Below are 15,229 nucleotides of genomic sequence, written 5' to 3' on the forward strand. Positions count from 1 at the left end.
CTTCAACATCAGTCCTTCAAATGACTATTCAGGACTGATTTCCTTTAGGATTGACTGATTTGATCTCCTTTGCAGTCCAAGGGACTCTCAAGAATCTTCTCCAACACCACAGTTCAAAGGCATCAATCCTTCTGTGCTCAGCTTTTTTTATACTTCAGCTCTCACATCCACAAAAGGCCACTGGAAGAACTATAGCTTTGACTAGATGGACCTTTGTTGGCATAATAATGTCTGATTTTTAATATGCTGTCTATGTTGGTCATAGCTTTTCTTGCAAGGAGCAAGTGTCTTTTAATTTCATGGCTGCAGTCACCATCTGCAGTGATTTTGGAGCCCCTCAAAAGAAAGTCTGTCACTGTTTCCATTGTTTCCCCATCTATTTCCCATGAAGTGATGGGACCAGATGCCATGATCTTCGTTTTCTGAATGTTGAGTTTTAAGCCAACTTTTTCACTCTCCTCTTTCACTTTCATCAAGAAGCTCTGTAGTTCTTTGCTTTCTGCCATAAGGGTGATGTCATCTCCGTATCTGAGGTTATTGATATTTCTCTGAGCAATCTTGATTCCAGCTACTAGATATAACACTAGTTATAAGACTCAATTATGGTGAAAAATGTGTCAGATATTTAAAAACATGTATTTGATATGCTTTTTACTCTCTTTGCTCTTTTTGAAGCTGACCACATTGTTCTTGAATATTATTCACCATAAATCCAAGAGAAAATTTTATGGCAGTTATTTATGGTTTTAGCCGGTTCTGGGGTCATTGTTTGACTGATGATGGGCAGCGCTGCAGCCTAGTATGTTGGCCATAGGGACTTAGGGTACCAGGCCTAGTGCCTGTGCACTGATATGAAGGACCATATCCTGGGCCCTCTGGAGTACAGGGTGGTATCCTGGGGAGGCTGTGGGCTCAGGGGATCTTAAGGCAGCCCCACCCTTGTGGGATTACTTGTCCTGATGCATCCCAGTACTGGTGTAAACATGCTGGTGGTCAGGGCGAGGTCCCATTGCTAATAGACTTGAGGAAAGATTCCAAACTGCGCTTACCAGTACCATTGTCCACATGAAAGAATGAGCTCCCCAGAACGACTGCCACCGGTGTCTGTATCTCCACAGTGAGCTTCAGTTTCCTTCTGCCTCTTCTCAAGGCTCTTCAAGGTGAGCTGGTGGGTCTGACCTAAAATTACTGCTTCCGCCTTGAGTCCTGGAATGTGAGAGATTTTGTGTGTGTCCTTTTGAGGGGAGTTTCTCTTTCCCACAGCCCTCTGACATTAAGCCCCTCCTGGCCTTCAGAACTAAAAATGTTCTGGGGGTTGGTACAATACTCCCAGACTGCAGAGCCTAATGTGGGGCTCAGACCTCTCACTCCTTGGAGGGAACCTCTGCAATTGTAATTATCCTACCCCTGCACTGCCTAAAATATGTGGGTGGAACACTCTGAAGTTACATGTTTATCCCAAGAACAGAGGCAAATGTGTCATTTTAAGGGACCATTTACTTCATTTTGAATATAAAGGTGACAGTTTCAAAGGCAGTTACTTGTCAGAATTTAATCACTAAATCTACACACATTATTTCAAGGTTCAGGATGCTTTCTTTGAGAAACATTATGATAGAACAAACTTCAAATTTGCTTGTCAAATGCTTTTGTCAAAAGTCAAAATGCTGCTGGCCTTGCTATTTGCCTATTAGTTACTTACATTTTTGATTTTAAATTTTGATTTAAATTTGATTTAAAATTTTGATTATATTTTTTATTTAAAAATATGTGTACACTTATATAGTACCTACCTTTGAAACCTTATAGTGATACTGGTTGCATAAAATGAGATGCTGTATGTATGAATACATAGTGGTTATTATGATATGTAGTAAAAGCCATGTTCCTTAGTTAGACATAAAATCAACACTATTTTATATGCTGAGGTTATTTCGAACCAATATAAAATGACTCTTATTTTCATTTACATGATCAATAAAGTTTGAAACTGATTCATTTGTAACAACACAGAACTTTAAAAATAAAAATGTTTTTGCAACAAAGTATGCAACATAAGTAAACATCAGATGTTTTTATAATTAATATAATCTGAAATTTTAAATAAGGTCTATTACACATGAACTTGATAACAGTGCACAATTGCTCTCTTATTATTTTTATAATAGTGCTTTTAGTATTCCACTGAAACATAGCCAGTGAATGCACAATATTCTTAGTTACCATTATGAGGGGCTCTGTATATTACAACCTTTTCACTGTGTCTGCTGTTAGCTAGAAAAATGCTGGGAGCAACAGCAGCTACTATCAACAGGGAGCCATATTAATTATTTGAAATGTGCCTCATAAGAGGAATCAGCAGACTTTATTACAAGTCGAATATTACTTGAAACGGGAAGGTTAGTCTAACTGTTATCATAATCTATGTATCGTTAACTTTCCTTGTTTAGGAAAAGAGATTAACAGCCCTATAAAGTGCTTTAGTAAATGTATAAAATACAACTGCATATCCCTTGTAGAAAGAAAATGATGGGTTCTCTACTTGTACCCAATTTTTCTTTCATATAAAGTGGCTTTAGTAATTGAACTCCGTAATTATACTTTCTTGCCTTAAAATTCTAATTGCTTACTGGATTATCAGTATACAAGCTATAGCTACTTTGAGCATTAGAAAATCCTTTTGTGTTTAAGTTAGAGTTTTTTGGGTTTTTTTTTTTCAGTCAGCAACTTGGTCTTCAAAAGAACTAACACTTTAACTCATACAACAGAAAGTGTATTACAAGTTTGTGTGTGAGCTGACAAAATACAAGAAACAGAATGAATCCATTTACCTGCTTTTTATATTGTAGGTAGTTATTATTTTTTGATCAAATACAATAAGCAAGTAGGAATAGTTTTAAATAATAGTAAAATGTTAAAAAAGTAATAATATAAAGTTAATTTGGATTGTAAATAAGTCCTATCTAAATAAGTGCTATTAAAAGTGTTATCTGACATGGATGCCTGTCTGCAGATTGTTACTGATCTGACTTGAAATAAGTGCAAAAATTAAAAGTGATAGAAACATTTAAAGCAAACTGAGAGTATTTAATGTCTCTTTAGAAATGAAAAATGGGGACTGTGTTTTATATGTCTTGTTTTCAGTTTTTATATTTCATCTTTTTTGCCAATCACTTTTATGGGGTTTTTCAAAGTGTCATTTCACTATAAACATGATTTAAAAGCAACAAGAACAAAATTGGAGAAGGAAATGGCAACCCACTCCTGTATTCTTGCCTGGGAAATCCCATGGAGAAAGGAGCCTAGTGTGGTTGAGTCCATGGCATCACAAAAGAGTCAGACACTACTTAGCAACTAAACAACAACAATAAAATTGGCTTAAGAAAGAGTGTTTTAATTGGTCGATGTTTGGATGACACATAGTGTTTGCATTCTATAAGGCTATGAATTCATTGTGAAGAGAGATGTGTGAAATCATAAAACTAACCAAAAAGTATAAAGACATTATTATAATATCTTAACATTTATTTTTGGGTCCACAGGGCAGGCACATCATGGACAAGTATCATACATCTCTCCACCAATTCACCTTGACTCTGACTTGGAAAGACCCCCTGTTAGAGGTGAGTTGTTGTATTCTTTTTTTTAATATATTATTATTTAAAGAAGAAGAGATTCTATTCATTATTTGATGAAGATAATCAATTAAAGATGATTATAAATATGTATGTTACAGTGCAGTGCTTGTTTAGAAAACAGAAGGAAAATGGTTTGTAAGGAATATGATAACAGAGAGTAAGTCTTATTTATAAAATAAGATGTGAAATATTTTTTTGAGAAATTCTTGTAAACCAAATAAGAGATGTGGCTCCATAGTGAAAGAAATACTAGTTGAAAACCAGCCTAGATTTAAAGATTATCATATAATCATTACCTTTTTTACTGGAACTTTCTTCTTCTACTATCTTTTTATATCTTTTTTTAGTAAATTAAGATATCTTAAACTAAGTTACATTGACAAATTTATTTCCTTGCAAATTGACATCTTATGTTTTATTTTTCTTTTAAAAAGTCATTTTACTATTAATAAAATTTATTTTTAAATTGTATAAATTTAAATTATATATTTAAATTGATGCCATATGTTTAAAGATTTTTAAAAATAACTAGTCATACAAAATAGAAATTAAAAGTAACGTTTATCTTATCTACAGAATTTATCTTTCTACTTCTAAAGGATTATTAACAAATTTTAATGTTGTATAATGTTTAATCAGATGTAATAATGGACACGTTTTAGTTTCATAAATACCAAATATCCTAAGGTTAATTCTTTTTATTTAAAGTAACACAGTATATTTTCTTATACTTTTAATAATATGCAATAGAAATCACTAGATCTGTCTTTTATGAGCATGTTCTCCATACAGTTTCCTCTGCTAGGAGTCTCATTTTTTTCTTTTCTACCCATTAAGTTTCTACCAGTGTTTCAATGCCCTGCTTTATCTTCACTTCCTCTGTTAAGCCTTTGCTGACTATGTATTAGGCAGAAGCTAAGTTCATGCCTCTGTCCTCTGTGCCTGCCTCAGTTATTGTATCTAAATCATTGCATTTTATTTTTTCAGGCTGAATGTTTCCCTTTCTTTTTTATAAGGTCCTTGAGGGCAAAAGTGTCATAATTATTATTTCTCCTCCAACCACTGGTCTGTGCTTGGCACATAATGGGAAGTCATACAATGATTTCTGAATGTGACAACCTATATTGTGAAGGATGCATCCTCAATTTTTTCAAGAAGTAAGCTGAGCAGGGATAATAAGAAATTTCACGAAGGGGACACAGAATGTACCAAAATATGGGTTTGTAAAAGTTGTGATATTTTTAAGGAAATATGCTAGGTGCACAGTAACATGAAAGCAGATTTAGAGGAAGAAACTGGAAAGATGTAATGAGGCAGACTGTAAAGGAGTCTGTGTCATATGCCAAGGAGTTTGTCTTTTATCCTGGAAAAAGAAAGTCAAATATTTTTAGATAAGTTAATGGGGTGTTACATTATAACATTACCAGTTCTTGATATCAGAAAAATATCGCTGTCCATGTAGATGATGCAAGATTGACAGAGAGAGGCTGATTCAATAATCTAGGTAGAGATGAATAGGAAATTAACAGTGTATTGATGGCAGTGGTAGGGTCTGAGAAGTATTTTGAAGAGACATAGCATTGATTGAACAGATACAAGGGAAAGAGCGGAAATACCTCTAAGATTGCTATACTGATTAATTACATGAATGCTTATAATGTAATTTCTCCTCATGAGGGAAATATGAGTTATGAATGGATGCCTTGTTTTAACCTTGCTTAGTAGAATGTCATTTCCACCAGAGGTGGAGGCCTACTTATGCAAGTTAGTGATTTTAATTCAGTCCTTCATACATAGTCCCAGTATAATTTGGGAAGAGTACTGTACAATCATGAGTAGAATAGTATAATAATCCATTCCGGAATTTAGTGGCTTAAATCAAGAAACATTTTTTATAGTTCTCAGAGTTGGTTGCACTGCATGTGTGCTGACTTGACTGAGACTGGATATTTAGTACTTAGCAGACTGGTCAGTTTTTCAGGGGAGAAAACTCACTAACAGGTTTGGTAGCCATTGATGTCATCTTGAGGCTTCCCTTGTGGCTCAGATAGTAAAGCATCTACTGCAGTGGAGAGACCCAGGTTTGATCCCTGTGTCAGGAAGATACACTAGAGAAGGAAATGGCAACCCACTCCAGCACTCTTGCCTGGAAAATCCCATGGACGGAGGAGCCCGGTAGGCTGCAGTCCACAGGGTCGCAAAGAGTCGGACACAACTGAGCAACTTCACTTTCTTTCTTTGATATCATCTGGGTGGTAGCCATATGACTCTCATCTTCTAGCAGGCTAGCACCAGCTCATTCCCATTGTGACAGGATTCCCAGCAGTAAGTAGGAAAGTCCCAAAGATCAGGTATTGTTCAAGACTGCTTGTGCCATGTATGTTATATCCTATTAGCCCAAGTCAGTCACATAATCATCCCCAGACTTGAGAAATAGACTACATCTCTTGAAGAAGGAACCACAGTCTAAAGGACGATGGACAGAAGAAGGAGAGGAATTCGGGCCATGTCAACCTATAGTATTCTTGCCTGGATAATGCCATGGACAGAGGAGTCTGGCAGGCTACGATCCATAGGGTCTCAGAGTTGTACATGACTGAAGCGACTGACCACACACACATACAAGCAACCTATTATAGTTAGGCAGATAGAATAAAATAAGTTTAGAATAAAATTTGACAAAAATTGAGTGATAAAGGGATTAAGAGACAATAATTTTAAACTTGGGTGTTCTAGAACTTTCTTGTCTTTAATTCCTCAACTGCTACACAGAAGACAGAAATAAGAACTCAACAATGTCTTTGTGAGGATTAGCGATAATATAGACTAGAGTCTGACATTTGATAAGCCTTAGATAAATTGTGGCTATTACTACGTACTTTTGGGTTTGCTGTTGTGGCATATGGGAAGAACTTTGGCCTTGAGGCCCGACAGACCTGCATGATCTTAAGCAGCTTCTGTCTGCCATCTGTAGCACAAGGCTAGTAATGCAACCCTGGCAAGTTTATAAGGATGATTAAGTGAAATAGTTAGGGTCAATTGCTGGCAAATAACTTGACATAAACTAGACTCTGAAGAGTCAGTTGGCATTATTAAGAGTTTCACTTTAAAGTGGCATCATCTTAGTAAAAGTAGTGATGACACTGATGTGGTGAAGAATGAATTACTAGAATCCAACAGTGTCCCTGCTTTATGAAAAAGTGAAAGTGTTGGTCCCTCAGTCATGTCTGACTTTTTGTGACCCCATGGGCTGCAACCCACCTGGCTTTTTTATTCTTGGAATTCTCCAGGCAAGAATACTGGAGTGGGTAGCCATTCCCATCTCCAGAGGATCTTCCCAACACAAGGATCAAACTCGGGTCTCCTGCATTGGAGGTAGTTTTATTTTTTACCATCTGAGCCACCTCAAATTGTGCTCTTAACCTTAGAAAGATTGTCCTGATAACTTGTAGTTCTCAAATCTTCCTTCTATATGCCTAAGGCCCTCTTAAACTATGCTGATTAATACAATTACAGTTATAGTTATTAGCTCATGTGTTATAGTTCTGAACCTTTTTTAAATGAACATTTAATTAGATAAAGAGGTTGGTATAAATCATCAAAATTGTAGTACACAAGATCTTGTTTTTCTATGAAAACTATCTAATATTTCATTTAAAAACAAATGTTGGAAATAGTGTACAGTAGGCAATATTGTTACTTTGGAACCAAAAATATTTCAACTATCACTCATTTATCGTCATTTACTATTTTTAATTATACTGTATATTTTTGATGTTTTTATGAAGTCAAATGATGCAAATGACCTATAAATTATCTTTATATATAGAGAGAGTCTCTCATGCATGTTATAGATTTTTATTTGAATATATGCAAAAAGATAATTGAAGTTCTTTATTTTGGAATTCTATGTCTAATAATTTTTGTTAGATTATATAGGAATATACTTTGAACTACCTGAAAAACATACTAGCTATTTTAGCTTTTCTTTTTCTACTTTTCTTCCATAACTTTATATATGTTGAAACTATAAGAGCTATGTCTTGATATTCCTCTCCCGCCTACTAATTTACAGTTCATTGTATTCTTTCTCTCCCTTCCTATACCAGTTTCCATTAGTGTACATGGATATTCATGTTTTAGGAATTCTTGCTATATACATATTAATTCCTTGAGTATTTTACAGACTTGACCATATTTTCATAGAATATCATACTTAAGTTTTTGACATCAAAAAAGCAATACAAAATGATATTTATAATGTAGGAAAGAAAGCTGTGACAAAGCTAGACAGCACATTAAAAAGTAGAGACATCACTTTGCCCACAAAATTCCATATAGTCAAGGCTATGATTTTTCCAGTAGTCATGGATAGATGTGAGAGTTAGACCATAAAGTAGGCTTAGTACTGAAGAATTGATCCTTTCAAATTGTGATACTGAAGAAGACCCTTGAGAGTCCCATGGACTGCAAGGAGATCACACCAGTCAATCCTAAAGAAATCAACTCTAAATATTCATTCAAAGGATTTTTTCTGAAGCTGAAGCTCGAAAACTTTGAGCACTTGAAGTGAAGAGCCAGCTCATTGGAAAAGACCCTAATGCTTGAAATGAATGAAGGCAAGAGATGGGAGCGGCAGAGGATGAGATTAATTAGCATCACTGACTCAATGGATATGTATTCGAGCAAACTCCAGGAAGATAATGGAAGTCAGAGAAGCCTGGTATGCTGCAGTCCATGGGGTCACAAAGAGCAGGACACAACTTAACAAATGAACAACAGTAATAACAAAACATTTACCAATGTTATCACAGGGGATTTTTCAGTAGAAAGTATCATTTATCCAACATACAATTATATATCAGATTGCTTCTGATATTTTGCCATTTTACACTATTCTCACCCCCAAAATTTTGTATTACTTGCTACTTTTTTTAAAATAATGATTTTGCTTTTAATATTTGAGATAGTGAACTAATTATTGGTAATTTTGGAATTATTTTTAAACTGATATTTTTAAAAATAATTATATAATTGTTTTCAAATATCTATATTACATTTCCATTTCTTTTTCATGCTCTTGAATTTTATATAATGTATGAATCACTCCAGTTTTAATGTACATGTCACCATACTACCTCCTTTCAGTTTTCTAGATTTCTTTCACTTTTGCTCTCATTTTTAGGGGCAAAAAGTATATCTTTCAAAATTGATGCATTTGTTTGTCATAATATATTTCTTCTTTGATAATGTGTATTCTGTGACCAACATGCTTATTGTAACCATATGGAAAATGTAGTAGCATGTTACCAAATAACCTTGAATAAAATGTTGAAATTTATATTTCAGCATAGCTGAAGTATATGAATTCAGTAGCACTTACTCAATGATGAGTAAATTTGAGAGATGCTGTTCTTTAAATCTAATGTGATCATACATGGCATTTGGTCACATAATTTATGCCTGTGATGATTATATATGCATTCTGTAATTTACAGATTTTATTACTGAACAGGGGTGTAAATTCCAATAGTTTACTAGTGCATTAATGTCACAATACATTACAAGGTAGTTAACCAGAGCTGCCACTATAAATAGAAAAATAGTCACAGCCCTCACTATAAACTAATTAATAAAAATAAGATCCTGAATCAGCATTCACCATTATAGTAATTTTAGTCACCACACATCTCATTAATCAGGACTTAAAAAGAAATAGTTTTTATCTGGAAGCCTTATTATTTTTAAGCCCTTCATTATTAAAATGTTTGTTACAATTTGTACTTAATTTAATGGGGTAGATTATATATTTCTTATGCATATACATTCTCTATGCTTTTCACACATATTTCCCAATTTTTTGTATTAAATTGGAAATGAAAGTCTACTTTGGTAATTTTGTAGCAGATTTGTAATTAAGGACAAGGGAATTCTTCAGTTCAGTTCAGTTCAGTCACTCAGTCGTGTCCGACTCTTTGCAACCCCATGAATCGCAGCACACCAGGCCTCCCTGTCCATCACCAACTGCCAGAGTTCACCCAAACTCATATCCATCAAGTCCATGATGCCATCCAGCCATCTCATTCTCTGTCGTCCCCTTCTCTGCCTGCCCCCAGTCCCTCCAAGGATCAGTCTTTTCTGATGAGTCAACTCTTTGCATGAAGTGGCCAAAGTATTGGAGTTTCAGCTTTAGCATGAGTCCTTCCAAAGAATACCCAGGACTGATCTCATTTAGAATGGACTGGTTGGATCTCCTTGCAGTCCAAGGGACTCTCAAGAGTTTTCTCCAATATACCACAGTTCAAAAGCATCAATTCTTTGGCAATCAGCTTTCTTCACAGTCCAAATCTCACGTCCATACATGACTACTGGAAAAACCATAGCCTTGACTAGATGGACCTTAGTCGGCAAAGTAATGTCTCTGCTTTTGAATATACTGTCTAGGTTGGTCATAACTTTCCTTCCAAAGAGTAAGCATCTTTTAATTTCATGGCTGCAATCACCATCTGCAGTGATTTTGGAGCCACCAAAAATAAAGCCAGCCACTGTTTCCACTGTTTCCCTATCTATTTCCCATGAAGTGATGGGACCAGATGCCATGATCTTGATTTTCTGAATGTTGAGCTTTAAGCCAACTTTTTCACTCTCCTCTTTCACTTTCATCAAGAGGCTTTTTAGTTCCTCTTCACTTTCTGCCATAAGGGTGGTGTCATCTGCATATCTGAGGTTATTGATATTTCTCCCAGCAATCTTGATTCCAGCTTGTGCTTCTCCCAGCCCAGTGTTTCTCATAATGTACTCAGCATAGAAATTAAATAAGCAGGGTGACTATATGCAGCCTTGATGTACTCCTTTTCCTACTTGGAACCAGTCTGTTGTTCCATGTCCAGTTCTAACTGTTGCTTCCTGACCTGCATAGAGGATTCTCAAGAGACAGGTTAGGTGGTCTGGTATTCCCATCTCTTTCAGAATTTTCCACAGTTTATTGTGATCCACACAGTCAAAAGCTTTGGCATAGTCAATAAAGCAGAAATAGATGTTTTTCTGGAACTCTCTTGCTTTTTCCATGATCCATCGGATGTTGGCAATTTGATCTCTGGTTCCTCTGCCTTTTCTAAAACCAGCTTGAACATCTGGAAGTTCACGGTTCATGTATTGCTGAAGCCTAGCTTGGAGAATTTTGAGCATTACTTTACTAGCGTGTGAAAGTGAAGTCGCGCCATAGTGTCACTCTTTGCGACCTGTGGACTATAGCCCACCAAGCTCCTCCGTCCATGGGATTCTCCAGGCAGGAATACTGGAGTAGGTTGCCATTTCCTTCTCCTGGGGATCTTCCCAACCCAGGGATTGAACCCAGGACTCCCACATTGCAGGCAGACGCTTCAACTTCTGTGCCATCAGTGTGAGATGAATGTAATTGTGCAGTAGTTTGAGCATAGCAGGGCTCAATAGAAGTTGCAGTTCTGAAGGTCATCTGTCCTCACCAAGGATCCTTTCTCCCTAAACTTTATTTTGCTTCCTAACTACTCACAAGATACTCTGCACCAGAATAAGATCTATTGGAAACAGAATCACTCAGTTTCTCAGTGTTTAGGAAGGAGTTTATTTCGGGAGCTGCATCAGAATCCTAAGCAAAGGTGAATATTGAGATTCAGCTGTACCAGTTGAGGCACCCTCTTCAGTTGAAACTGTTGTTTCATGGTTTGATTTGGTTTGGTTTCATTGTGTTTTCTATAAAATTGGCTGACAGCTTTAGCAGTTAATGATAGAACCCTTCCTATAAATTCTTCACAACATCATTAGCAATTCAATTCAGATAAGTTCCTGTCAATAACCAAGGAAAGACATTAATTTCTGAAAAATGTCTTCCTTGTATGTAACTAACGGTGATATTTTTAATATTATGCTGCAGAAAAATTTGACTGTTCCCAGATACATTCTGCCTTCCAATATGGCAAGACTCTAGTAACAAAGCTGTCAAAAACTTTGTTATATTTTATATAGTATTTGGTATAATCTTCTTTTAGGTAAGTTCTTATATTTGATCATAAGCCTAATGTGACGTGACAGTCATGTCCAACTCTGTAACCCCTTAAACTGTAGCCCACCAAGCTCCTCTGTCCATTGGAATCTCCAGAGAAGAATACTGGAGTGGGTAGCCTTTCCCTTCTCCAGCGGATCTTCTCAACCCAGAGATAGAACCTGGATCTCCTGCTTTGCACTCATATTCTTTACCATCTAACTACCAGGGATGAAGGGGATGTTGCATAAATCTAATAATACTCAATACTCAATACTAAAAGGTGTGTTGCATAAGCCTAATACTCAGTACTCAATACCAATTTATACATTTTTAAACTTCTTTTTCTGTAATTAAATGAGTAATATAAACATGGTTCCATTGGCAGATAATCAATGAATAGAATAATGTCAGGCATTAAGTTTCACTTCCAAACTGAATTACATTCAGCAAATCCACACACAGAAAATATTTTTTCAGCTCAAAATAAACAGATGGTCCTGTGTGGTGCATATGTATAAAAAATAGACTATAGGCAAAGATATAGAGTCACAAATTTGAGACATTAACATACAATATTATTTAGTGAAATATAAAAACATTGTGTATTGGTTAAAATAAAATAAGATCAACACATCTGGTATTCTTACTGAGGAGTCTCCAGGCTTCTTTAATGTGCTATGATAATGTTTTTCTAACTAATTTGGTTAACAAATATTATATGGTAAAACATAATTCCCAAGCTTTATCCACCCTTATCCTAAGGTAATAAAAATTAAACTTGCATATAATGAAGTACCTTGACCATGTTGGATAAACTTCCTACAGTTGCAGATGCCAAGCTTTTTTTTGTTCTGTTTAAAGTACACTGTGAACACATACAAAATAGATACAGAGAGTATATAGCTTGTAATTATTAATGGTAAACACCACTCCCTTTCATTAAGTATGTATCTTATGTCAGACACAGGAAAGAATATTTTATACACGTTGTCTCCTTTAGTCTTACAAGGATCCTGTCACTTTTTATTCAGGCTTATTGGTCATCATCATTCTATTTCTAGCATCAAGCAAACAACTATAATACAATAAATTAATAATTGAATTTGGGCTGAATTTAATTGAAGTTAAATTCTAACTCAATGGTAAAATGTACTTTTTTCCCAATATCTTTAGGAATAAGTCAGAGGGTTTTGTAAATTGTAATCTACTTTCAAAGTATAAATTATTGTTGAAAAGCCAACATTTATCATTTGAAATAAGTTAGTATACTCTTGAAGGTCCCTTGTGGAAAATAATTTATGTGTTGAGAATAATTATCCAGAGAATAGTGTGATCTGGTAGGTTATCTCATTAGGTTCTTAGTCAGCTTATCTTGGTGTTCTCTCAGTGAGCCTGATTGAGAAGAGAGCTTGTTTGAACTCTCCTTCCCCATTGGTTGATTAAATAATATTAGTATCCAAAGGATATTACATGAAGACAGAAGCTTGATACTGTTATGATAATGTACATTCCCCTTCAGATTTGGTGTGCCAAATGGCAGATCCAGTGATAATGGTCCTTGACTTGAACATGAAGATTCCTCCATTGGAGCTATTGTTCAAGGCAAGGAAAAGTCTATGTATTAGGATATCTCTAAGAAGCTATGACCATGGTTCAATTCACTGAACTTCACACTTCTCCACACCTCCCAACCACCCCTGGCTCTCTGTGCTCCCTCTTAAGATTGTTCAATGGCCCAGCTCTCCTAAGAATGCTACCATAGGTTCCAGTACTTACTTCTCTTTGTCTTGTTTTGATTTTAGTCTCATTAAGATACATGAGGATAGAACTGCTTTATTTTGTTCAGAAATAAAATATTTAATGTTTTCCAGATGTCATAACTTTACAGTGAGGTAAGACTACTCATTAATAATAATAGCTAACTTTGATTATACAAATTAACCTTAAGCCATATGATCACCTAAAAATTATCCATATGATCCCCTTTCTCCCAATTCTCAAAGACAGCTTCTCATAGTATTTGTCAGGATGTTCCGGTAGATACTACTTTTTTGAGTTGACTTGGTATGAACACTTGATATTTATATTTAGTGTTTGTGTCAAGCTCTATTCTAAGTACTTGACATGGATTAGTACTTCAATAATTTCCCAAATCCCATGAATCAGATAGTATTTCTGTTGTAACTTTATGAATGAAAAAAACTGAGAGGTAGAAAATTTCTTTAACTTCACAAATGTCCGACAAGTATTAAGTATTGGAGCCAAGATTCAAACGGAGGCATCTAAAATCTGGTATGACAGTTTTTCATTTATACAAACTGACTTAACTTATAAAACTACATATTATAGCAAGTATTTAGTAATAAAATATTATCAGCAAGCAATGGGAGTCTGACCATCCATAATAGAGTATTTTATAAAACAAATTCACCACTCTTAGTATTCATCTCAAGAACACAATATGAGGCAAGCAGTTCAGACACTTATGTACTACTGCTCAATGAGAAATAATTTGTGTGTGTGTGTGTGTTTCTTTTTCTATAAAATAGAATATGTTTTTCTGTTGCCATTCTTGTTACCTTCTACTCTTCATAAAATGTGTTACTTTTTCCTTACAAAAGGAGTGTATACTGTGTTTTCCAGTATTCTCTCCCCAAAATGGTTATTTATGTAATCACTAAAAAATAATGTTTCAAAATAATTGTACTGCCAGGAGCAGACAGCTATCAGTTGTATTCACCACCACCACCAGAGCCTGGGATGGGGAAGAAGGAATTGGCTTGAACTCCAAATGTAGCAGTCACCTGCATCCCTACCTGCTGAATACTCACAGCTGCAAAGTTCTCATTTTTTTGGTATACCGCCACAACACATGCATACACATACATATGCCTTTCAGAAGTACCATCTTTAAAACCAATTCTTGACGATTGATTTAGAAGATTGGTATGATAAGGATAAAATATATAGTAAATCCTTAAACTTTAAAATATCTTCTACTTTTACAGTCAGTTGCCTGAGATGTGATAAAATCTCTTTTCTCCAGGTTCATCTTTTTTATCTGGATGGTAGTAAGTGAGGCTGTCACAGATACATCATATATATTATAGGAATGAGGAGAGTGAGGATCATGTTTTCTTAGTTCTAAAAGCTATATGTATGGGAAGCATTGACTTTCGGTATTATTAATCCCATGACACCCAAAAGCAGCATTGCCTTTACACTAAGAGGCACTTGGCACCCTCAGTGCTGAGAAATACTTTTCTCTTAGCTAGTTATAGCTTTGGGTCCAGCAATAATTTCCAGTTCTTCAGAGGCCAGCGGCGGTGGGGGGTGGGGGGGGGGGGGAATTCCCTCACTGGAGCAGTTAGTCCTGTTGTTTGGCATCAGGTTTTTCTGGGTGGAATATTAGGAAAGCATGCAGCTCCAATTCTAATTCTTGTATTTAATCATGATAACCTTAGTTTACATTAGGCTCAAAATCCTAAAAGCTACGCTTCAGCAGTATGTGAACTGAGAACTACCAGAAGTACAAGCTGGATTTTGAAGAGGCAGAGGAATCAGAGAT

At 35.5% G+C, this 15,229-nt stretch overlaps 1 protein-coding gene across 24 annotated transcripts in view; it reads left to right on the plus strand.

Annotated features, from left to right (window-relative positions):
* Positions 1–15,229, plus strand: part of ADGRL3 (adhesion G protein-coupled receptor L3) — a 941,652-nt gene that overhangs the window by 674,335 nt on the left and 252,088 nt on the right. For all 24 annotated transcript variants that reach the window (XM_060417626.1, XM_060417634.1, XM_060417623.1 and 21 more), the window contains one exon: positions 3,543–3,623. In XM_060417626.1, the coding sequence (XP_060273609.1) occupies positions 3,543–3,623 (81 nt within the window). The remainder of the gene's footprint in view (positions 1–3,542; positions 3,624–15,229) is intronic.

This window comes from Ovis aries, chromosome 6 (genome assembly GCF_016772045.2).
Source record: "Ovis aries strain OAR_USU_Benz2616 breed Rambouillet chromosome 6, ARS-UI_Ramb_v3.0, whole genome shotgun sequence".
NCBI lineage: Eukaryota > Metazoa > Chordata > Mammalia > Artiodactyla > Bovidae > Ovis > Ovis aries.